At 47.0% G+C, this 24,695-nt stretch overlaps 1 protein-coding gene across 1 annotated transcript; it reads left to right on the plus strand.

The window, feature by feature from the left end:
• The first annotated feature begins 562 nt into the window (after positions 1 to 562).
• On the plus strand, positions 563 to 23,053 carry RNF139 (ring finger protein 139). Its single transcript, XM_077493307.1, has 2 exons — positions 563 to 900; positions 20,251 to 23,053. The coding sequence occupies exons 1-2, from the start codon at positions 753 to 755 to the stop codon at positions 22,059 to 22,061; spliced, it is 1,959 nt and encodes a 652-aa protein (XP_077349433.1). The 5' UTR covers positions 563 to 752; the 3' UTR covers positions 22,062 to 23,053.
• The last annotated feature ends 1,642 nt before the right edge of the window (positions 23,054 to 24,695 follow it).

Consider the following 24,695-nt stretch of genomic DNA (forward strand, 5'->3'; position numbering starts at 1 on the left):
GGGGACAGGAGTGAGTAACGTACAAATTGCAGGGGACAGGAGTAACGCACAAATTGCAGGCGTCAGGAGTGAGTAACGCACAAATAGCAGGGGTCAGGGGTGAGTAACGTACAAATTGCAGGGTACAGGAGTGAGTAATGCAAAAATTGCAGGGGACAGGAGTGAGTAACTCACAAATTGCAGGGGTCAGGGGTGACTAACGCACAAATTGCAGGGGACAGAAGTGAGTAATGTACAAATTGCAGGGGACAGGAGTGAGTAACGCATGATGTGCAGGGGATTATTCCAAGGATGCTGGTTTTCTGGGGACAGACCTCTTTCACAATGGAGACAAATGGTACCCTTAGAGAAGGCAAGTAATTTGCTTTCTGTAATAGTTTAGCTAGACTTTCAGATTGCACGCTACACCACTAATATCTCATGTATGTGTAATGTCCTATCCAGCCAGCAGAGTTCTCTTCTTCCCCGCTATGACTATGCTCTACCTGTGTAGGAGGTTGTTAATAGTACAATAAAGCTCAGTGAAGGGAAAAAAAAAAGGATGGGATATCCTGTAGGCATGCGCAGTGGGAGGGGTCTCCGGTCCGCCATGCCGGTGATGTCAGAGGAGGTGTCGGGCGGGCGGTGACGGAGTTCCTGGCCGCAGCAGGTGCGGTTGGCGGACATGGACTCGGTGCGGGCGGAGGAGGACACCGGAGGACAGTAGCCCCGGGGAAGACGGGGGGTTCCCTCACCTCACCCCGGAGACCCCCATGGCGGCCCCTCAGCGGATGCGGGCCGTGCTGGATGTGGCCCTGCGGGTCCCTCCTGTCTTCATCATTGACGCCATATTAAACTCGGCCCATGATGCCTCTGCCGGGTACCTGGCCGTGCTGGCCCAGCTCCTCCTCACATTGCTGGGTAAGAGATACACCTTGTGTGTTGTGCTACGTACACTGCTAGAGGAGGAATATATCCCGATACACCCCACACTGTGTATATCCCGATACACTCCTCCCCCCCTCACTGTGTATATACACACACACACACCAATACACCCCTCCCCCCCTCGCTGTGTATATCCTATTACAGCCCCCCCCCATGTATATCAATAAATTCCAATATCAGGATTCCCTGTCAGTGTAAATCCCATTAACTGGGTACCCCAGGACTGTAGTTACAATTAGCGTTGGTTCCCAGGACTGTAGTTACAATTAGCGTTGGTTCCCAGGACTGTAGTTACAATTAGCGTTGGTTCCCAGGACTGTAGTTCCTGAAACTGGGGGTCCAACATACATTGTATATCATTGTCACTATAAATCCCAATACAGGGGCCCCATTCCTGTACACACCGTGTATTGATCATTGTGTTATGTGACCCCCCATACAGAGCGGGGCCACCATCCCTGTGCTGTACCACATATTCCTCACACTGCCTGATAGTGTGTGTGTGTGTGTTATATATATATATATATATATATATATATATATATATATATGCACTCTCACAGAAGTGAGTACACCCCTCACATTTTTGTAAATATTTTATTATATCTTTCATGTGACAAGACTGAAGAAATGACACTTTGCTACAATGTAAAGTAGTGAGTGTACAGCTTGTATAACAGTAAATTTGCTGTTCCCATAAAAATAACTCAACACACAGCCATTAATGTCTAAACCGCTGGCAACAAAAGTGAGTACACCCCTAAGTGAAAATATCCAAATTGGGCCCAAAGTGTCAATATTTTGTGTGGCCACCATTATTTTCCAGCACTGTCTTAACCCTCTTGGGCATGGAGTTCACCAGAGGTTCACCGGTGACCACTGGAGTCCTCTTCCACTCCTCCATGATGACATCACAGAGCTGGTGGATGTTATAGACCTTGTGCTCCTCCAGCTTCTGTTTGCCATCATCTTTACCCTCAGCTGCTTTAGCAAGGCAGTGGTGATCTTGGAGGTGTGTTTGGGGTCGTTATCATGTTGGAATACTGCCCTGCGGCCCAATCTCCGAGGGGAGGGGATCATGCTCTGCTTCAGTATGTCACAGTACATGTTGGCATTCATGGTTCCCTCAATGAACTTTAGCTCCCCAGTGCTGGCAGCACTCATGCAGCCCCATTATGTATATATATATGTGTGTGTGTGTGTGTGTGTGTGTGTGTATGAATGTGTATATATAATCTCCAATAAAGGGAGGGGAAAATATTGCCAATCACTGTCCTGTGCCTCATCCCCCTCCCTCTGCTGGGTACAAAGTTCCTGCATAGATGTCCTTGTCGCAGTGTAATGCATTGTGGGGGGTCCTTCCAGCACTGTGCTGTGTACCAATTCTGTATAGAGATCAGTATGTGTCACTGAATATTCCAATTCATTGGGTCCCACCCCCTGACACCCACCTTAAACTACTTGATGAGAGCAATATTGTTCCCCTCAGTATATACCAGTGATGGTGAACCTTGGCACCCCAGATGTTGTTGGAACTACATTTCCCATTTCTGTAGTGTAGCTGAGCATCATGGGAAATGTAGTTCCAAAACATCTGGGGTGTCAAGGTTTGCCATCACTGGTTTATATATAAATGTATAACAAGGTAAGCACGGAGTTCACAAACAAAAAAGATTTGTGAGCAGAGCTCTCTGGTATGAGGGTAAGGCCCGTTTCACACTTATGCGACTTTTCAGCCCCAAGTCACACAACAAGTCATACCCCGTGATTTCCATTGAGTAACATTCATGTATTTGCCACTTCATAGTAGTCCCTGCACTACTTTGGACCAACTTTAATGCGACTTGCAGTCCATAGACCTCAAGATTACACAGGCATTGCTTCAAGTCACATCAAATTTGCACTATTTCAGGTTGCACAAGTGTGAAAGGTCTTCAGACCTATGGACATCTTTGGTGTATGTGGTTGTTGCATATAGATTGTGTCTGGGGAACCTGTACTCGGCTTTTACTATTTTTAAAAGTCCTGCCTTAGAGCAGACGTTGCAGCATGCTGGCAGTTTCCTTTATTAGGTCAACTTCCCTCTGATGTCTTGGCTGGTCATGAAGCCAGGCCTCGGTAAGAAAATTAAATAAATTCATAGGGACACGATAAATATATATATATTTTATTTTTTTGTAACTATAGCACAGGGAGTATGGCAGAGAAGTTTCTGTCTGCAAATTATCTACCTGGATAACTGGGTTTTATTCTTTGACTTACTGACCAGAAACGAGCAACAAAAGTGTGGAAGAACTTGGACCGCTTCTGACCTGTTTCTGAAATGACTTGTTCCTTGACTGCTTTAGGCTTCAGAATATTGAGGCGCTGACCCTGAAAGAACATGCAAATTCATGCCGGGTTCACACATGCGTCTCCCAGCAGGGGGTCCGGTGCGTCACTGCACACCGATTCAGGTGCAAATAGAGTCTGCACATCTGGTTTGGAGCCAAAGACTCACAGGACCATTTCCAAATGTGGACCATGGCCGCCCCGGAGCAGTGTGAACCGGCTCTATAGAGAGGCAATCGCACTCTCCTGTCATACAAATTGGATGCAGAGAAACCCACATCCAATTTGCATAAGTGTGAACCCACGTCTCTTTAACATTAGCTGGTTAAGGAGTGGGCTTGGAAGTTGGCCGCCGTGTCCATAATGGATGATTCATCAGCTGACAGAGGGGTTCTCCTACTGACAGCGGAATGTGTGAAAAAAAAAAACAGCATGGGGGTCCCCAACCCATACCAGGCCCTTTCGGGTCTGGTAAGGATTTTACGCCAAAATTTAAAAGTGCAGGAACCTTTTTAAAGTCCCTGTGACTTAAGTTGCAAAGATTTTAACGTCTTCCATTGAAATACATGGGCTGCAACTTGCTATGCGACTGTATGTCATGACTAGTCACACAAGTGTCAATGGAACCTCAGTGATTTTTGAGTCACAGACTTTGAACAAGCATTGCAGCTGGTGAGATGGGGAAGCCAACTCCTTGTATTAGAGCACTACTGGTACCAAAGCAGCAACACAACAGACCAGCAGCTAGTATTATTCAGCAGAGTCAGTAATGCCAGCCTATGTATTTCACTTACCAGTTTCCTTTAACCACTTGAAGACCTGGCTTTTTCTGGCACTTCTTGTGTACATGTAACAAGCATATTTTTTATTTTTTTCTAAAATTGGCTATAACCCCCAAACATGATGATTTTTTTTTTAAAGCAGAGGCCCTAGAGCAGTGGTTCTCAACTCCTGTCGGGAACCACTAACAGGCCAGGTTTGCAAGATGACTGAAATACATCACAGGTGATATCATTTGCTGCTCAGTGGTTGCCATATTCTTGTCTGCATCTCCCCCAAGGTAATACTTAAAACCTGAAGATATAATGATAGGGGCGCTAGAGTAAATATAAATATCAAAAAATGTGAAAATTTGATAATTAAATGGTATCTAAAATAATACACACCATATTACAAAACTGCAATAAACAAAAAAATGATTACAACCAAAATATAGTAAAAAACAATAATAAATAAAGTCCCAATTGGGTGATGACACCAAAAGGAAAACAAAAAAAACTTAAATAACTATAACTCCAAAGTCCAAAAGACAGTGATTTTTTTTCAGTGAAAAACTCCTTCTGAATCCATAAATCAAAAGACTGCTGGAATCTTCTATAACACAATGAAACGTCCCTTCACCAAAAAACTTATGGACATAGAAACAACACCCCACTTGTGAAGATAAAGATGTCTTCTTACCAGATGCTGTTGACTACTTTAATTAAAAAGATAGTCAAATAGGCTTATGCAGGTTGATTCCCTGCTCACATGGAATAAGGTGGACCTCGTATGGACAGAAGCTTCTCCTCATAGACTCAGGTCATAAAAAAGGCCAAACAAAAATCCATAGCGTAACACCGTTTAATAATAAAAATACATTTAAAAAACATAAGGCCAAATGACTGCTTACATATGTCGGTGCCCAACCTGGCACTGGGGCTGCTTGCTTAAAACAAACGTTTCGTAATGGATACGTAGTTCCTCGTGGTGTAGGCGTGCGTTCCACCAAAGGACAGCCGATAACCAAAGACGACCGGAACTAGACGTAAACGAACGTGACTGGATACCACCTGAAGCAGCCCCAGTGCCAGGTTGGGCACCGACATATGTAAGCAGCCATTTGGCCTTATGTTTTTTAAATTTATTTTTTATTAAACGGTGTTACGCTATGGATTTTTGTTTGGCTTTTTTTATGACCTATCTGAGTCTATGAGGAGAAGCTTCTGTCCATACGAGGTCCACCTTATTCCATGTGAGCAGGGAATCAACCTGCATAAGCCTATTTGACTATCTTTTTTAATTAAAGTAGTCAACAGCATCTGGTAAGAAGACATCTTTATCTTCACAAGTGGGGTGTTGTTTCTATGTCCATAAGTTTTTTGGTGAAGGGACGTTTCATTGTGTTATAGAAGATTCCAGCAGTCTTTTGATTTATGGATTCAGAAGGAGTTTTTCACTGAAAAAATCACTGTCTTTTGGACTTTGGAGTTATAGATATTTACGTTTTTTTTGTTTTCCTTTTGGTGTCATCACCCAATTGGGACTTTATTTATTATTGTTTTTTACTATATTTTGGTTGTAGTAATTTTTTTGTTTATTGCAGTTTTGTAATATGGTGTGTATTATTTTAGATACCATTTAATTATCAAATTTTCACATTTTTTTTATATTTACTCTAGCGCCCCTATCATCATTATATCTTCAGCATGACAAGTTTTCTTCTTGTTCTTTTAGGGAGCAGCTATTAGTTGTTTGATTCACTGACTATAGGTTAATTTGATATTTTTTTATTATTTTTTGTGGCGCAGAGTTTTAGTTGCTGTGTATCAGCCACTTTTTTTCACAATACTTAAAACCTGGCCTGCTAGTGAGTCCCGAGGACAGGAGTTGAGAACCACCGCCCTAGAGAATAAATTGGTGGGTTTTGCAATTTTTTTTTTCTTGTTACATGGTATTTGCACAGCGGTTTTTCAAATACGCTTTTTGCATTTTAATGCAAAAAAAATTATATAACACAATTTTTTTGTAAAAGATGAAGTTATGCCAAGTAAATAAATACCAAACATGTCGCTTTAAAATTGTGCAATGTACGTAAACGACTTTAAATAGTTAATGCTTTCAAGCGGTGAGCCTTTACAGGTCACCACTTTAGATGAGCAGAGGTGCCTCTAGTGCTAAAATTACTACCCATGGTCTGACTTTCCCGATGATACCTCATGTGGGACGATTGCTGTGTGTATTGGGGACCAAAGCGCAGGTTCACCTTTGTGCGCTGGCATGGGGCACTTTAAATTTGCTTTATTTTTTTATACTGTCGCTTTAATTTTTTTTTATTGCAGTCACAAGGAATGTAAACATCTTTTGACAGCAATGGGCAAGGACAGGTACTTTATGGAGAGATCTGGGGTCTGCAAGAGAAGTCAAGAGTTTTATTTACTGTCTGGCAAAACACACAGTGTGTGGTGTTGTGCACATAACTCAAGCTACGTGGTGTTGAAAATGTATTGCGTTTTTTTTTTTTTTTTTTTTTTGTTTCACAACTTTTTTATGCTAACTTTAATTCTATGTTCTGCAGTGTGCAAATGCAACATGTCCACCATGACCAGCACTTTGGTGTGAATTAAAACCATAGGTCATAAAGCAAATTGCTTTGTTCCTGCATTGGACAAGTGCTACTGAACACTCTCACTGGTGGTGACTGAGCCCTACTGCAGATCTAGACAACTGTAAAAATCTGCCTTTTTTTTTTTTCCGGTCATTTCGCTATCCGATACTAAGAACAAAACATTCTGGCTTGGCATATACTTTGTCCCCCTGGGTGTGAATGCTAAAGCGAGAACTGAAGAGTGCTTTCATCATGCTACTTATTGCCTGTACAGACTGCCTTTTTACTAATCACATTAACCTTTGTACCTCGACATTTAGCATATATATTTTTATCTGTGCCAGCGCTGCCAGGACCAAGAGTTTACCCTGCACAGAGCAAGAATGCTAGAGCATTGTGTAACGCACATTGTTCTTTCAGAGTGGTCTCTGTTTAACCACATGAAGACCAGGCCTTTTACTGACACTCGGTTTACAAGTAAAATTCTGTATTTTTTGCTAGAAAATTACTATATATATATATATATATATATATATATATAATATAATTTTTTTTTTTTTTTTTTTTTTTTTGTGTAGAGGCCCTAGAGAATAATATGGTGGCTATTGTAATTTTTTTTTTTTTAATGTGGCAGCCTTTTTTCACACGCACCTTTTTCGGGGGGGGAATACACTAACAAAACATAAAATTAGGGATGTACCGAATGGGGTTTTTTTTTTTTGGTGCCGAAACCGATGCCAAAAATAAATCTTCCTTGATCCCGAAAACCAATACCGAAAGTGACTGTTTTTAAAAATATTTTTATATAGGACAGGGATATGCAATTAGCGGATCTCCAGCTGTTGCAGAACTACAAGTCCCATGAGGCATAGCAAGACTCTGACAGCCACAAGCATGACACCCAGAGGTAGAGGCATGATGGGACTTGTAGTTTTGCAACAGCTGGAGGTCCGCGAATTGCATATCCCTGATATAGGAGATGGTCAGGGACTGGGGGACATGGCACAGGAGATGGTCAGGGACTGGGGACATGGCACAGGAGATCAATGCAGCCTCACCAGTGCCCGTCAGATGCAACCTTACCAGTGTCCTCAGTAGTGCGGCCTGTGTCCCCATTGCATCCAGTGAAGGGAGAGGAGAGCCGCCGCCTGTTTCATTATAGCGCCGGTAACATCACAGCTTTAATTTCGATAGCTGTGTGTTCCCCGCTGCAGGCCGTCGCATACATCCCCTCCCCCTTGTGCAGGCACTTTGATAGACAGATCACCCATCCCATTGGAAGCCCCCCGATTGGCGGCACCAGGGACCACCCAGGTCCTGCCCAATTTTCGGCGCCAGTATCGGCAGGAATTCCCTTTCGGCTTTTTGCCGATAGGGCCATTTTCGGCGGCTGAAATTTCAGTGCATCCCTACATAAAATATACCCATTTTTTGTAAAATATGAAAGCTGTTACGCTGAGTAAATGGATACCCAACCTGTTATGCTTTAAAATTGAGCGCGCTTGTGGAATGGTGCCAAGCTACAGTAATTAAAAAAAAAAAAAATCTCCATTGCAACGCTTTAAAAATGTCTACCGGTTACCTGTTTGGAGTTCTAGTGCTAGAATTATTGCTCTTTCTGACATTCGTGGCGATATCTTATTGTGGTGCGAATGCTGTTTACTAGAGGTCGACCGATATTTGGCCGTTTTTAAGAAATCGGCATCGGCCGATTATTGTGCATACCACGCCGATTTGCGGGTAACGCTATACCCGGCCGCCTGCAGTACAGACCTGTGTCCCCGCTGCAGCAGCATGTACAATTAATCCTCCATCCTTCACCCGTGCGGCTGGCCACTATAGAGTGGAAGGAGAAAGTTTCACTGGCACTGCCCCGCCCCTCCCTTCCCCAGGCAGTAGCAGAGGAACATCAATAACATATCACAAGCCTCCGCAGGAGATCGTAGCCAGCACTAGCTAAGATCCTCTTCCTTCCCTGCGGAGGCGGAGCCTGTTTCTATCTCACTGTGATTGGCTGGTCAGCTCATCAGGGCTAGGTGCATGCTATTGGGTCACGTGCATACAGATAGATGCCAGCTTGTATGCACGGTGAGTCAAAAAAATGGAGTATGCTACTGTATAAATTAATATCCTTTTAAAGTGAAACCTGCCATTTAGAAAATGGATGATCCTCCTCCACAGTCACCTCTATATACCACCCCTCTACATTCACCTCTCAGTACCCCCCTCCACAGTCACCTTTCTGTACCCCCCCTCCACAGTCACATCTCAGTACCCCCCCTCCACAGTCACATCTCAGTACCCCCCCTCCACAGTCGCCTCTCAGTACCCCCCCTCCACAGTCGCCTCTCAGTACCCCCCCCTCCACAGTCGCCTCTCTGTACCCCCCCCTCCACAGTCGCCTCTCTGTACCCCCCCCTCCACAGTCGCCTCTCTGTACCCCCCCCTCCACAGTCGCCTCTCTGTACCCCCCCTCCACAGTCGCCTCTCTGTACCCCCCCTCCACAGTCGCCTCTCTGTACCCCCCCTCCACAGTCGCCTCTCTGTACCCCCCCTCCACAGTCGCCTCTCTGTACCCCCCCTCCACAGTCGCCTCTCTGTACCCCCCCTCCACAGTCGCCTCTCTGTACCCCCCCTCCACAGTCGCCTCTCTGTACCCCCCCTCCACAGTCGCCTCTCTGTACCCCCCCTCCACAGTCGCCTCTCTGTACCCCCCTCCTCCACAGTCGCCTCTCTGTACCCCCCCCCTCCTCCACAGTCGCCTCTCTGTACCCCCCCTCCTCCACAGTCGCCTCTCTGTACCCCCCCTCCTCCACAGTCGCCTCTCTGTACCCCCCCTCCTCCACAGTCGCCTCTCTGTACCCCCCCTCCTCCACAGTCGCCTCTCTGTACCCCCCCTCCTCCACAGTCGCCTCTCTGTACCCCCCCTCCTCCACAGTCGCCTCTCTGTACCCCCCCTCCTCCACAGTCGCCTCTCTGTACCCCCCCTCCTCCACAGTCGCCTCTCTGTACCCCCCCTCCTCCACAGTCGCCTCTCTGTACCCCCCCTCCTCCACAGTCGCCTCTCTGTACCCCCCCTCCTCCACAGTCGCCTCTCTGTACCCCCCCTCCTCCACAGTCGCCTCTCTGTACCCCCCCTCCTCCACAGTCGCCTCTCTGTACCCCCCCTCCTCCACAGTCGCCTCTCTGTACCCCCCCTCCTCCACAGTCGCCTCTCTGTACCCCCCCTCCTCCACAGTCGCCTCTCTGTACCCCCCCTCCTCCACAGTCGCCTCTCTGTACCCCCCCTCCTCCACAGTCGCCTCTCTGTACCCCCCCTCCTCCACAGTCGCCTCTCTGTACCCCCCCTCCTCCACAGTCGCCTCTCTGTACCCCCCCTCCTCCACAGTCGCCTCTCTGTACCCCCCCCTCCTCCACAGTCGCCTCTCTGTACCCCCCCCTCCTCCACAGTCGCCTCTCTGTACCCCCCCTCCTCCACAGTCGCCTCTCTGTACCCCCCCTCCTCCACAGTCGCCTCTCTGTACCCCCCCTCCTCCACAGTCGCCTCTCTGTACCCCCCCTCCTCCACAGTCGCCTCTCTGTACCCCCCCTCCTCCACAGTCGCCTCTCTGTACCCCCCCTCCTCCACAGTCGCCTCTCTGTACCCCCCCTCCTCCACAGTCGCCTCTCTGTACCCCCCCTCCTCCACAGTCGCCTCTCTGTACCCCCCCTCCTCCACAGTCGCCTCTCTGTACCCCCCCTCCTCCACAGTCGCCTCTCTGTACCCCCCCTCCTCCACAGTCGCCTCTCTGTACCCCCCCTCCTCCACAGTCGCCTCTCTGTACCCCCCCTCCTCCACAGTCGCCTCTCTGTACCCCCCCTCCTCCACAGTCGCCTCTCTGTACCCCCCCTCCTCCACAGTCGCCTCTCTGTACCCCCCCTCCTCCACAGCCGCCTCTCTGTACCCCCCCCCCACCTCCACAGCCGCCTCTCTGTACCCCCCCCCCACCTCCACAGCCGCCTCTCTGTACCCCCCCCCACCTCCACAGCCGCCTCTCTGTACCCCCCCCCCCCACCTCCACAGCCGCCTCTCTGTACCCCCCCCCCCCCACCTCCACAGCCGCCTCTCTGTACCCCCCCCCCACCTCCACAGCCGCCTCTCTGTACCCCCCCCCCCCCACCTCCACAGCCGCCTCTCTGTACCCCCCCCCCCACCTCCACAGCCGCCTCTCTGTACCCCCCCCCCCCACCTCCACAGCCGCCTCTCTGTACCCACCTCCACAGCCGCCTCTCTGTACCCCCCCCCACCTCCACAGCCGCCTCTCTGTACCCCCCCCCTCCTCCACAGTCGCCTCTCTGTACCCCCCCTCCTCCACAGTCGCCTCTCTGTACCCCCCCCTCCTCCACAGTCGCCTCTCTGTACCCCCCCCTCCTCCACAGTCGCCTCTCTGTACCCCCCCTCCTCCACAGTCGCCTCTCTGTACCCCCCCTCCTCCACAGTCGCCTCTCTGTACCCCCCCTCCTCCACAGTCGCCTCTCTGTACCCCCCCTCCTCCACAGTCGCCTCTCTGTACCCCCCCTCCTCCACAGTCGCCTCTCTGTACCCCCCCTCCTCCACAGTCGCCTCTCTGTACCCCCCCTCCTCCACAGTCGCCTCTCTGTACCCCCCCTCCTCCACAGTCGCCTCTCTGTACCCCCCCTCCTCCACAGTCGCCTCTCTGTACCCCCCCTCCTCCACAGTCGCCTCTCTGTACCCCCCCTCCTCCACAGTCGCCTCTCTGTACCCCCCCTCCTCCACAGTCGCCTCTCTGTACCCCCCCTCCTCCACAGTCGCCTCTCTGTACCCCCCCTCCTCCACAGTCGCCTCTCTGTACCCCCCCTCCTCCACAGTCGCCTCTCTGTACCCCCCCTCCTCCACAGCCGCCTCTCTGTACCCCCCCCCCACCTCCACAGCCGCCTCTCTGTACCCCCCCCCCACCTCCACAGCCGCCTCTCTGTACCCCCCCCCACCTCCACAGCCGCCTCTCTGTACCCCCCCCCCCCACCTCCACAGCCGCCTCTCTGTACCCCCCCCCCCCCACCTCCACAGCCGCCTCTCTGTACCCCCCCCCCACCTCCACAGCCGCCTCTCTGTACCCCCCCCCCCCCACCTCCACAGCCGCCTCTCTGTACCCCCCCCCCCACCTCCACAGCCGCCTCTCTGTACCCCCCCCCCCCACCTCCACAGCCGCCTCTCTGTACCCACCTCCACAGCCGCCTCTCTGTACCCCCCCCCACCTCCACAGCCGCCTCTCTGTACCCCCCCCCACCTCCACAGCCGCCTCTCTGTACCCCCCCACCTCCACAGCCGCCTCTGTACCCCCCCACCTCCACAGCCGCCTCTGTACCCCCCCACCTCCACAGCCGCCTCTCTGTACCCCCCCCCCCACCTCCACAGCCGCCTCTCTGTACCCCCCCCCCCACCTCCACAGCCGCCTCTCTGTACCCCCCCCCACCTCCACAGCCGCCTCTCTGTACCCCCCCCCCACCTCCACAGCCGCCTCTCTGTACCCCCCCCACCTCCACAGCCGCCTCTCTGTATCCCCACCTCCTCCACAGCCGCCTCTCTGTATCCCCACCTCCTCCACAGCCGCCTCTCTGTATCCCCACCTCCTCCACAGCCGCCTCTCTGTACCCCAGTGGAGGTGCATCCATAAGGGGCAGACGGCGCTGGCGCCTCTCTCCTGTCACATATCTATCACCATAAGTTCATGCATGGCATTTTTTTTGGAAGCACCCGATTAGAGCCATAGGCTCTAATAGGCATCCAAAAAGGTGCTGGGTGCTCGCTGTTCACTCAGCGCTGTATTAGGAAACCGATTCATTCACTTTCCTAACCCTGAACCGCCTCTCAGCCAATCAGATGCTCGGGTCTGTTACCTGTCACCTGATTGGCTGAAACGACAGTCAGTTTGATTGGACGCCTATACAGAGGACAGGAGAAGACATTGAGGATTGTGGAGCACACCGCCGCCATGACCCACTGCCTTACCGAGACAAGGTAAGTGCAGGGCGGATGGGGGATGCACACTGGCAGCATTTGATGGGGCACAGTGGCTGCGTTTGATGGGGTTTTTTTTTCCAGTTTGTTTGCGCCACCAAAAAATGTTTGAGCACCAGCCGCCACTGCTGTGCCCTCCTTTAAAATGACTAAGATTGTAATTTTAAATTTTTTAATAATTACAGTTTGATGATGGCTGAAAAGAAATCAAACCCAGTATGGCAGTATTTCAGTGAGCCAACATCAGGGAAGGGCAAGTGCAATATCTGCCAGAAATTGCTGAGCATGGGAGCAGAAAAAGGAAAGGCTAAAAATACCACAAATATGTGGAATCATCTGAAAGTCCACCACCTCCAAGCTTATAAAGGAGCACAGAGGGAGAAAGAAGATGCAGCTTCTTCTTCTGCCAACTTCCAGCCCACTGTAGTACAGATGTTTGATTCTAAAATAAAATGGCAAAATACTGATCCCCGGTCCAAGAAAATTGATACCCTAATCACAGAAATGATTGCCACAGACAACCAGCCCTTTACAGTTGTTGCAGATATTGGCTTCCAACGCTTGTTGGCAACCATAGAACCAAGATATTCAATCAAAAGTGAAAAATACTACCGCACAGACATGCTGGACAGTGTGTACAAGAAGGTTACACAGCAGATTAAGAAACGAATTACAACAGAAAATGCTGGACCCTATTTGTCCTTCACAACAGACTGTTGGTCTGGTGAAGCAGAATCACTTATGAGCCTAACATGTCATTTTATAGACAGTAACTGGGAAAGGAAACAGGTAGTTCTAAATGTCAAGGCCATGTCTGGCTCCCATACTGGGGACTATATCAGGGAGATGTTCCTTAGCATGCTTAATGATTGGGACATCAACCAAGACAGAGTGGTGCTTGTGCTGCGAGACAGTGGTGCCAACATGATTAAAGGCCTCAGACTGGCAGATATACCAGACTTAAGCTGCAGTGCACATACATTACAACTTGTGGTGAAAGAGGGCATCAGCAGTCAGCGAGTAGTGGGGAAATCATTGCCAAATTAAAGACTTGTGCTACACACTTTAGCCACTCTGTGCTTGCAAAGCAGCGTCTTGGAGCCATCCAAAAAGATCTTGGCCTCCCCCAGCACAGCATCATTCAGGATGTTCCCACCCGCTGGAACTCCACATTACATATGTTGCAGAGGATGCTGGAGCAGAAGCGTGCCCTCAATCTCTATGTAGCAGAACATGGCAAGTTTACCACACCTCCAGCAGAACAATGGGATATCATCTCAAATTTGATAGATACACTGGGCCCTATTGAGGAAGTGACTTTGGATATCAGCAAGGCAGAGGCCTCCATCTCCTGCATCATCCCATGCATTGCTGTACTGAAGATGGTGCTTCAGGCAGAGGGTCACACCACAAGGGGGATCCAAACACTTCGGGAAACCATGTGGCAAAGCATGGAGAGACGATTCACAAAGATTGAAGATACCAAATGCTTGGTGCTGGCAACACTGCTTGATCCTCGGTACAAGGCTCATGTATTTGCAAGTGACACACTGAGCAAAGCAAAAACTTGGCTGCGAGAAGAGAATGCTATTGTGTCCGAACAAAAAAGAGCCACCAGTGGAGATGAAGGACCAGAACCAAAACGGACCAGGACAAGGGCAGAAGTGAAGGAGGAACCCAGTCCCTCTGGACTTCTGGAGAAAATGTATGCGAACATTTTGGGGGCTCATGGAACTCCTGCTGAAGAGAGTGATGAGCAGTTAATTTCTGAGCAGTTGGAAAAGTACCTCCGAGAGCCACTGATAGACAGACGGACTGGTCTGCCACTGGAATGGTGGAAACAGAATGCATCCCGCCTGTGTCACCTTGCACCACTGGCAAGAAAATTTCTCTGTCCACCTGCCTCTTCTGTTCCCAGTGAAAGAGTGTTCAGCGAGATTGGGATCATTTATGACAAGAAGAGGAGCAGGCTCACAGGAGAAAATGCAGAGAGGCTCTGTTTCCTGAACTACAACCTGAAGCTCTTAAACTGGGAGTACCAAGAGAACTTTTAGGTGATGTGAGTGAAGAAAAGAATCGGGAACTGGAACTGAAGCAAAAAGCCTAAAACTAAAGAAAATTTCCACTTTTCTATTGTTTACTATCTATTCTGTTGATTACGTTGATTTTTTTTTTTTCAAACGTTTTGATTACCTCACCTGTTTTTGTGTATTTTTAAGATACATAGTTATGTTTTTATCTAACTGACATTTGCACTGACTGGAGGCTTGTGTACTTCTGTTTAATAAATGGTTAATTTAAGCAATTTTCTGTATCCCTTCTTTATTATTTAACTAAACTGTTAGATTTAATGAAGGAAAAATAAAAAAAATCGGCTGCAAAAATCGGCTGCAAAAATCGGCATCATATATCGGCCATCGGCCGCCCCGATTTCTAAATATCGGCATCGGCCAGAGAAAAACCCATATCGGTCGACCTCTACTGTTTACGTTTGTGGGAGTGACCTATGTATACGTTCACCACTGCGCATGAGCGTGAGGGGCTGGGCCTATAAAAAAAAGTAAATATAAAATTTGATATTTTGCATTAAAAAAAAATATAGCCCTGTTTACATTGTGCCAGAACTGGCAGTTATGTAATGACATCGCTTCGGGCCTCCTAGGCTATAGAGATGAGCGGAGGCCATCTCTCCTTCGCTCATCTCTGTGACCAGGTTTGCATAGCTACAGATCACTCAGGTAAGGCTTTCTTCTTGCCACTCTTCCATAAATACCAGATTTGTGGAGTGAAGGACTAATAGTTGTCCTGTGGACAGATTCTTCCACCTGAGCTGTGGATCTCTGCAGCTCCTCCAGAGATACCATGGGCCTTTTGGCTGCTTCTCTGATGAATGTTCTTCTTGCCCGGCCGGTCAGTTTAGGTGGACGGCCATGTCTTGGTAGGTCTGCAGATGTGCCGTACTCTTTCCATTTTTAGATGATGGATTGAACAGAGCTCTCTGAGATGTTAAAAGCTTGGGATGTGTTTTTATAACCTAACCCTGCTTTACACTTCTCCACAACTTTATCCCTGACCTGTCTGGTGTGTTCCTTGGCCTTCATGATGCTATTTGTTCAGTAAGGTTCTCTAAAAAAAACCTCTGAGGGCTTCACAGAACAGCTGTATTTATACTGAGATCAAAAAAATTACATGCAGTATTTACTAATTAGGTGACTTCTGAAGGCAATTGGTTCCACTAGATTTTAGTTGGGGGTATCGGAGTAAAGGGGGCTGAATACAAATGCACCCCACACTTTTTACATATTTATTTATAAAACATTTAGAAAACTATTTATAATTTTCCTTCCACTTCACAATTATATGAAATCTGTGCAAGATCATTACAGAACAGATAAGTATAACATATTTGTTATTTTAAATTGCAAACTTTTATCTTATTTTCCGTGTTAACATTTATTTTATTTTTTTTTACATACTGTGACCAGAGCAATACCATGTTAATTATAGTAATGCTACCACTAGGGGGAGCAGGGGCGGACTGACGAATCATGGGGCCCCCGGGCAATAGATTATGGGGCCCCCAGGCAATCCGATTATGGGGACGCACACTCTAACTATGCAATCGCACAGTATACATAGACATGTTTCTATTGGCTGAGAAGGTACTGGAGAGGTGGGGCAGCTATAATCTCAGGATTTTTAGACCAAAAGGATGTCGGTAAGGGACATTTCAGAGACGGATGTAAAAAAAAAAAAACAAAAAAAAAAAAAACTAATTTTTGCATACTGTCCCTGGTTTTACTGAGGCTGGCAACCCTGATGGGGCCCCCTAGCAGCATGGGGCCCTCAGGCAGTGCCCGAGTAGCCCAATGGTCAGTCCGCCCCTGATGGGGAGTTGACCAGGATTTTTTATATATGTATAGGCATTTATTTTTAATGTTTTATATACCTATACCTGCAAAAGCGGCCAGCCTCAAGTGATCTAGCAGGACTTAATTTTTTCTTACTAAACTTCCACTTTAATGAAATGATGAGTAAATGGGTGGTGTAGTCACTTTGCTCTTTAAAAATATTTTGGATAATAACATGGGGCATTGTAGTTTTTCTGGTTGTTGGTATGAGAAATATTCCTTTGTAGGACACGCTTGACTGAAGTGTTATTTTTGTGGCTCCATTTTCTCTGTTACATCCATTCCTGGTTTATGAAACTTTAAGAACCTGTCTTGTTACTTATTTAAAGTGTTTTATTTTTTATTTTTATTTTTTTTTATATAAAATACCAAGACTGTTATAATTGCCTGCTCTGTGCAATTGTTCTGCACAGAGCAGCCCCGGTCATCTTTTAGGGTCTTCCACCGGCGATCCTTGCTCCTCTTTGGTAATGCCCCCATAAAAAAAAGACTTTTGGCGGTACTCGTGCGCTCTTGCTCATGGACCACCCTGTCTGCATCTATTGACAAAGACAGCATGGCTCAGCGCTACCTCCTGCTGCCTTGTCACAGAATTTGATTGACAATGGCTTCTGCTGCTATCAATCGGCCCTGTGAGGAGGGAGACAGCAGAGAGAGCCGCTGCTCTCGGGCACAGAGCTGAATTAAAATCTGACACGTGTAAGTATAAGGGGGCAAGAGGGGATCCTGTAACACAGGTGTTTAAAAAAAAAAAAAAAAAAAGCCAGCAGCTACAAATACTGCAGCTGCTGACTTTTAAAATAATGACACTTACCTGCCCGGTGCTGCCGCCGCCATCTTGGGTATGGGAATCAGGAAGTGGAGCCTTTCGGCTTCATTTCCCGGTTCCCTACTGCGCATGCGTGAGTCGCGCTGCGCAATAAGGATGGTCCCCGCTGTCTCTGGGATCCATGTGTTTCCCAGCAGGCAGCGGGGGACTTTTGGAAAGGGGCGTAGATTCTGCGGAATCTACGCCGGAAGTGGGTGCAGATACCTGTACTGTACAGGTACCTGCACCCCCCTCCCCCCTGAAAGGTGCCAATTGTGGCGCCGGAGGGGGGGGAGGGTTCCAATGAGTGGAAGGTCCACTTTAGGGTGGACCTCCGCTTTAATGCATATAATTCATTACAGCAAAATACCTTTTGGGCTTTGGAACCACATACCTGCAATTTCATGCTTTTTTTTTTTTTTTTTTTTTTTTTCCCCCTCACTGTATGTTCTCAAAAATTTATTTTATTCCCCTGCTGATGTATGTTTGTCCACTGACACTGAAATGATCAGTCTGTAATTTTAATGGTAGGTTTATTTTAACAGTGAGAGACAGAATAACAAAAATAGGGGCACTGTGCCTCCCAGGAACACCAATGATGGGGGCACTGTGCCTCCCCCACCCTCAGAAATACTTAGGATAATGGGGCACTTGTCATAGAAATGACTGTACTGAGTTGTATAGCCGCTACCTTATCACTTCAGTGTGCGGCTCGGCTCTCATGGCTGCTTCTCGCTTCTCTGTCTATTCCCTGGAGGCAGCAGCTTACCTGTAGGTCCAAGAAATATCTCCTAAACCTACACGGTTTAGGAGATATTTGCCGAAAGACGGGCACCGCTATCTACGGCGCATGCGCAGTAGACGCAGGAGCGCTGAGCGCGCTGCAGTTAGCGGCGATATCCCACAAGTGGAGGCTCCCGTGCGCATGTGCGGGAGTGACGTCATCGCGGCTCCGACGAATGACAGCGCCGGAGCAGCGAGACCCACCAAGAAGAATGGAGGCTCCGTACACAAGGGGACAACGGTGACTTCGCTGCTCCTGTGTCAGGTAAGTGACACATAATGGACTACTATGCGATGCATAGTAGTCCATTATGCTTTACCTTTGCAGGGAATCAAGGTTCTTTAAAGAACCTGCTACCACTGCGGAGGCGCAGCGCGCATATAAGGGAGGAAAACTCGCGAAAAGAGCAAAGAGAAAAAAAGATGGCGAAATAAGAGGCAGAAGGGTAAATGGGGAGGGGGGAAGGTCTTGGAGCTAGAGGGAGGGGGGGGGGGGTCGGTCTCTTATTTTCATAATTGATCAGTTGGCTGATTTATTGTTTTGATTAATCGGTTAATAACCAGAAAAAAAGTGGGTCAAATTGACGTTCATTTTCAACCACAGTAACGGGACAATTTGGAAATAGAAAACTGCTTGGTCAAAAGAATTTTCAGACAGTGTATGTGGTTTTCATTCAGAAATTACTTTGATTTTAAAAACAAGTGAAAATTTCAAACAAAATTATTTCATTCACTCAATGTACAAAGATTTTTTTCGTCTGACTATTCTTATCTGAAAATGGATCTGCATAAGGCTCGATACACACCTATGCAGTTTGCTTTTGATCTGTTTCTGCAGCGCTTATTGCTGTGCGTTTTTTGATTTCTGCGCACGTGATTTTACTGCAATTTGCGTTTTTGCATTTTTTTGGGCAGATTAGAAAACACAAATTGCTTCAAACACGCATTACACACTTTTCTGAAGCTTCTCCATTGAAGTATATTGAACCAAAGAAGCACCGTTTTGCGTTTTTTAAAAGTCCCTGACCCTTTCCAAATACACAGCGGCTGAAAAAAAAGCATAGATGTGAACGTGTCCCATAGGAAACCATGTAAATGAACTGTAGTGCGTTTCTACAAAAAGCACCAATAAACATATAGATGTGAAATCAGGCCTAAGACGCTTAGTAACATAATGGGGTTAAAACGAAAATGAGCCCTTTTATAGTACAAAAAAAGCAAATAATCGCTACTTTAAGGGGTTCATTTTATTTTTTTTATTTTTTACTGTAGAACTGTGAAAGTAATATTTACAGTAGGGGTTATTTGCTCTTTGTGTACTATAAAGCAGTGGTCATCAACCCTGTCCTCCGGGCCCACTAACAGGCCAGATTTTACGTATTACCTTGGAGAGATGCAGACTAGAATATTGCAATCACTGAGCAGCAAATGATATCACCTGTGATGTATTCAGTTATCTTGCAAACCTGGCCTGTCAGTGGGCCCTGAGGACAGGGTTGATGACCACTGCTATAAAGGGCTCATTTGAGTTTTTTTTTTTTTTTTTTTTTTTTTTACCCCATTATGTTACTGGCCGATTAATCGATTAATTTCATAATCGATTAGTAGTTTCAGCCCTATAACAAACATGTCTATGCTTACCTGCTCTGTGCAATAGAATTGCACAGAGTGGCCCTGATCCCCCTTTTCTTGGGTCCCCCACTGGTACTCCTCTCTTTCTGGTGCCCCCAATAGGAAGATAATTCCCATAGAGGGGGGAATTGTGCAGGCTGGCACCGCACCCCAGACCTGCTGCTGCATCCATTGACACAGACAGCGGGATGTCACCTTGTCTTGAACTTGAAAACAAGATGAATATCTAAGCATTTTTAGCAGAGGTTATTCTATAAATTCTTGTGTGATCTACAGACACTAGAATAGGTGATCCTCCGGGGAAAAAAAAAAAATACTGAAACCCAATCCTTATGTTCCATTGAATATTGCATTCAAGTAAACGTTACAGTCCTTTAGTTTGTTCTCACCTAAAACATTGTTGTGTGATGTGCAGAAAATATGGTTGCTATCCTTTGCTAATAGCTGTCTTTTTTTTTTTTTCTTTTTGCAGGTATCCTGGCATCTATCGTTGTGCTGGTGTTATCACGTAGAGCGCTTTTCAAATTTTACACCATCAGTATGGCCCTTGTGATTGCTGCAACTTCAGTGTTGGTTAATTATTATACCATTTTGCACATGAACTCCAACTCTGCTTATAAAGTGGAACTCCTTCCTGCCAGCGGCCCATCGCTATGGATGCCACTAGTTGTCTTACAGCTCATATTTGGTATTGGTTTTGTCACATTGCTGGAAGTCCAGTCCACCTACTCCCAGCTCATCATAGTGGATCTTATAGTCCCCAGTGTTGGGTTTGTCCTAGAACTTCCAGCTGATGTTCAAGAGACCTTGGTTGTTATTTCTGGTCTTGTGCTTGCCATTTATACTACAGTATGCCTGTTGCTCAGGTTTAAGTGGTTCTATTATTCCACAAAATATACAGTGCTCCTGCTCAAACATATGTACCAGGTTTATGGAATACAAGTGATGATTGAAGATGCCTGGAAGAAGATTCATTTTCCTGATGTGCTTCGAGTGTTCTGGCTGACCAGGTTGGCCACCCAAGCTGTATTTTTAGTCTACATGGTTAAAGTGTCAAGTGCCAATGCTGGAGAGGCATCTTACTTTTTACCTTGGAGTGAATTCTGGGAACTTGTCTGCACCCTCATCATTAGTGGTTGTGATTCCACATTAACCGTGTTGGGTATGAGTGCGGTGATTTCATCTATGGCACACTATCTGGGACTAGGAATTCTGGCCTTTATTGGCTCTACTGAAGAAGAGGACAAACGTCTGGGTTTTGTAGCTCCTGTTTTGTTTTTTATACTTGCCCTGCAAACTGGCCTGAGTGGTTTACAGCCCGAAGAAAGACTCGTACGCCTCTGTCGAAATATGTGCCTTTTGTTGACAGCCATCTTACATTTTATCCATGGAATGACCGACCCAGTGTTAATGTCACTCAGTGCCTCCCACGTGTCTTCTTTCCGTAGACATTTCCCAGTGCTCTTGGTTTCGGCCTTTCTTTTTGTGCTTCCAGTCCTGCTCAGCTGCGTCTTGTGGCATTTTTATGTCCTGAATACCTGGCTGTTTGCTGTCACGGCCTTCTGTGTCGAACTTTGTATGAAAGTAATTGTCTCTCTGACTGTGTACACACTGTTTATGATCGACGGCCACTACAGTGTAGTGTGGGAGAAGCTGGACGACTACGTTTACTATGTACGCTCAACTGGCAGTATCATTGAGTTTATTTTTGGAGTGATCATGTTTGGCAACGGAGCCTACACAATGATGTTTGAGTCGGGAAGCAAAATCCGAGCCTGCATGATGTGTCTTCATGCCTACTTCAATATATACCTTCAAGCAAAGAATGGGTGGAAGACGTTTGTCAACCGTAGGACAGCTGTCAAGAAGATCAACTCGCTACCTGAAGTCAATGTTTCTGAAGGGAATGAAATAGATGACGTCTGCGCTATCTGCTATCAGGAGTTCCGCATGTCTGCCCGTGTTACGCCCTGTCATCATTATTTTCATGCACTTTGCCTTCGGAAGTGGCTGTACATTCAAGATACCTGCCCAATGTGCCATCAGAAAGTATATATTGATGAGGAGCCAAAAGAGAGCTCAACCTTTTCTAACAATAATGGAAATCTTGCCCCCAATGAGGAGCCCATTCCAGATATTGGAGATGGGGAGCTGGAGCAGGAGCTCAATGACCATGATCTTAGTGATGATGAGGAGGAGGAAGAGGAATGGACAGCCGAACAGCACAATTCAGCCACAGACGAGGAAGAATTTATCAATGACGTTCACGCTTTGGGGGACTGAACCTTATTTATTTGTTTTTTTGCTTTTGTGTGTCAATACAAAAACATCAAAGGATGGGTCTTCTGATGTGTGTGTTTTTTTTTTTTTTTTTTCCTTCCTTTAGTCCTCTAAAGTATAATTAAAGGCAAGATTATTATTTAATTTTTTTTGGATAGAGTGGTAAAGGGGATAGGTCAGGTTTTTAATTGCCGTCTGTCTCTTTTAGAGAGATTTGTCCTCTGTAATTGTAATGATCACCAGTGTAATTGGGAATGGTAAAAACAAATTTTAGGTTGTCACCAGAAAGAAATAGAGGATAAATGTTCCATTGGGAACACTTGTTCCCATGACAGCTGTCTAAGGGACTTCCCCCCCCCCCCCCCCCTCACATTGGAAGGATATCCTTCCACTTTAGGCCTCGTTCACATGAAGTGTTTACATCCATGCCCCGAAGCAGGACACAGCCGCCGCTGCTGCAAATGTATCATCCATGCCCCAAGCCGGACACAGCTGCTGCTCCTCCAAATGTATAATCTATGTGGGTGTATGGCCCCAAATGCACCCAAGATGAACACACACCCACACAAATGTCATATTGGGACACAGCAGCTGTGTCCGTACAGCTGCTATATCTCTATAGGCATGAATGATACTGCCCACAGGGATGCATGGATCACCCATGCATCCCCCATACTAGTAAAACATGACCCTGCATGGGGCATGGATGGAATCGGCTCATGTGAGCGAAGCTTTACAGGAGAAAAGTGAAATCTCCCTAATGAGACAAATTGCTGGCAAGCCTGACCATGGTTGTAACCAATCCCTACTCTATCCTAAAATACAGTGTTTGGCTTTAGCTATACTTTAACTCTGAAAGCACAATCAGAATCTTGAAGCAAGGCCTGGATGGATAGTGTCTAAGTGCTATTGTAAATATATTTCTTGGTCTCTTTTGTGACCTAATTAAAATGTGTACATTCTTGTACATGGAATAAAAAAAAAAGTTGATTTTGCATCACTTGCTTTCTTGAAAGCCCATTAAACTGTTGCATGCACTTTACTGGTGGCAGGACCAGCCCTTGAGAATATGGGTGTCTCTGTTGGCATAACATACATAAGCAAATGTGTAACCTGTGGCTTTTTGGTTGATTATAAACTGCAAGCCACGTCATGCTTTGTTCAGAAGATGTAAGGGCCATGCTGGTTCCTGGAGTTATTTAAATGCCAGAAGCCATAGATTGCTCTGTTGAGCATGTTTGTGCAGAACTCAGTTCATGAAATCCCACTTTTTTTTCTTCCTGGGCTGGGTTAACCACTTTATTTAAATTACATCTAGAGAGAGACTTGGCTTCCTTGGTTTGTGTTCAATCCTTGCCTCTGAAGTTTTATATGAATCGGCATATTACACACAGGTTTCAGTTTGTAGATGCTGATGAGATGCACTTCCTCTACAGAAAAACATTGAAACTTTTTTTTTTTAAAGTGACTCTTGCTAGCATGTTTAACAAAGTGCATACACCTAGAGGTGCTAAAACTGTTTGCTATCCTGCAGTCCCTCTACTGAACCCTAATCTGATTGTAAAAGTTTTGAATACTGCTGAAGCTTGCCTGTCCCTTACACATTGTTCTGGTGCAGGGCCGTCTTTAATATTGATTGGACCCTCAGCAGACTCAAAATGAGTTTACTGCAGCAGATCAGGTAGCGATTGTGATTGGCTGATAGAGGTTACAGCACATCATTTCCACTTGCTGATTTGTTGCTAGAGGTGGTGAGGGGTGGGTGCCGACTGCAGGGGAGGGGGTTAGGGGTGGGTGCAGGGATGCATGGCTCTCCTCCCCTCCAGATTCCAGTACAGAGCTCCACACTCCACTCCCACCAAGTACAAAGTAAAACTTTTCTCCCTCAAAGCTCCCCCCTGCCATTCCAGTACAGAGTTTTCCTCTGTCCCAAAAGCTACTCGCAGCATTGTTGTCCAGTCCCCCGATGTCCATGCACCATGACAGTGTGAGGTAGCTTCCCCTGTGCAGATTCCCCGCCCCCTTCCTCCTCTGCTCTCATAGAGCGTGTATATCAGAATGATCAGAGTGGCCACCGGGAGAGAAGCACTGTCACTTGGAAATACAGAAGCAGCGCTTCTGTTTTTCCAAGTGACATTAACAAGTAGCCAACATGCAACCAGTGGGCAGCGCAGGGCCCCCAAACAATGACAGGGCCCTGGGCAGCTGCCCCTTTTGCCCCGCGTTAGACGGCCCTGTTCTGGTGGCCTAGGCAGGTCACAGATGTGTTGTTTTTTTTCCCTACAACCCAGGGTTGTTTGATTTCCCCATCAACATGCTCTGTATTAAATAGAGAAATGCCTCCCACGGAACTGTTGTGTTCTCCCGGCTTAGGGAGTTGTCCCTGCCGGGAGAACGCATTGATTCCTGCTGGCAGCTATAGCCGCTGGTAATCGCATGCTGGCTGTACCAAAGTCAATCGGCTTGCCAACAGATGGTTTGAATCTTGTCCAACACAAAGCATACACCGATCAGGCCAGTGCCTTCAAATGTCTCTCCAGGAGCTCGCCCCGGCTCACCACCATTGCTGAAGTGTGTAGAAGAAAGAGAATGTGGCCGCACACTTGAAAGAGAAGTTTTGCTTGACAGAAATCATTA

Source organism: Lithobates pipiens, unplaced genomic scaffold (genome assembly GCF_037356315.1).
Source record: "Lithobates pipiens isolate NorthernLeopardFrog02 unplaced genomic scaffold, aLitPip1_a1.2 Scaffold_19, whole genome shotgun sequence".
Taxonomy (NCBI): Eukaryota; Metazoa; Chordata; class Amphibia; order Anura; family Ranidae; genus Lithobates; species Lithobates pipiens.

Excerpts from the sequence above, each read along its gene's own strand:
- RNF139 (XM_077493307.1), top strand. The coding sequence starts at position 753 with ATGGCGGCCCCTCAGCGGATGCGGGCCGTGCTGGATGTGGCCCTGCGG. Across the intron at positions 901-20,250 it reads GCTCCTCCTCACATTGCTGG|GTATCCTGGCATCTATCGTT; the intron begins GTAAGAGATACA and ends TTCTTTTTGCAG.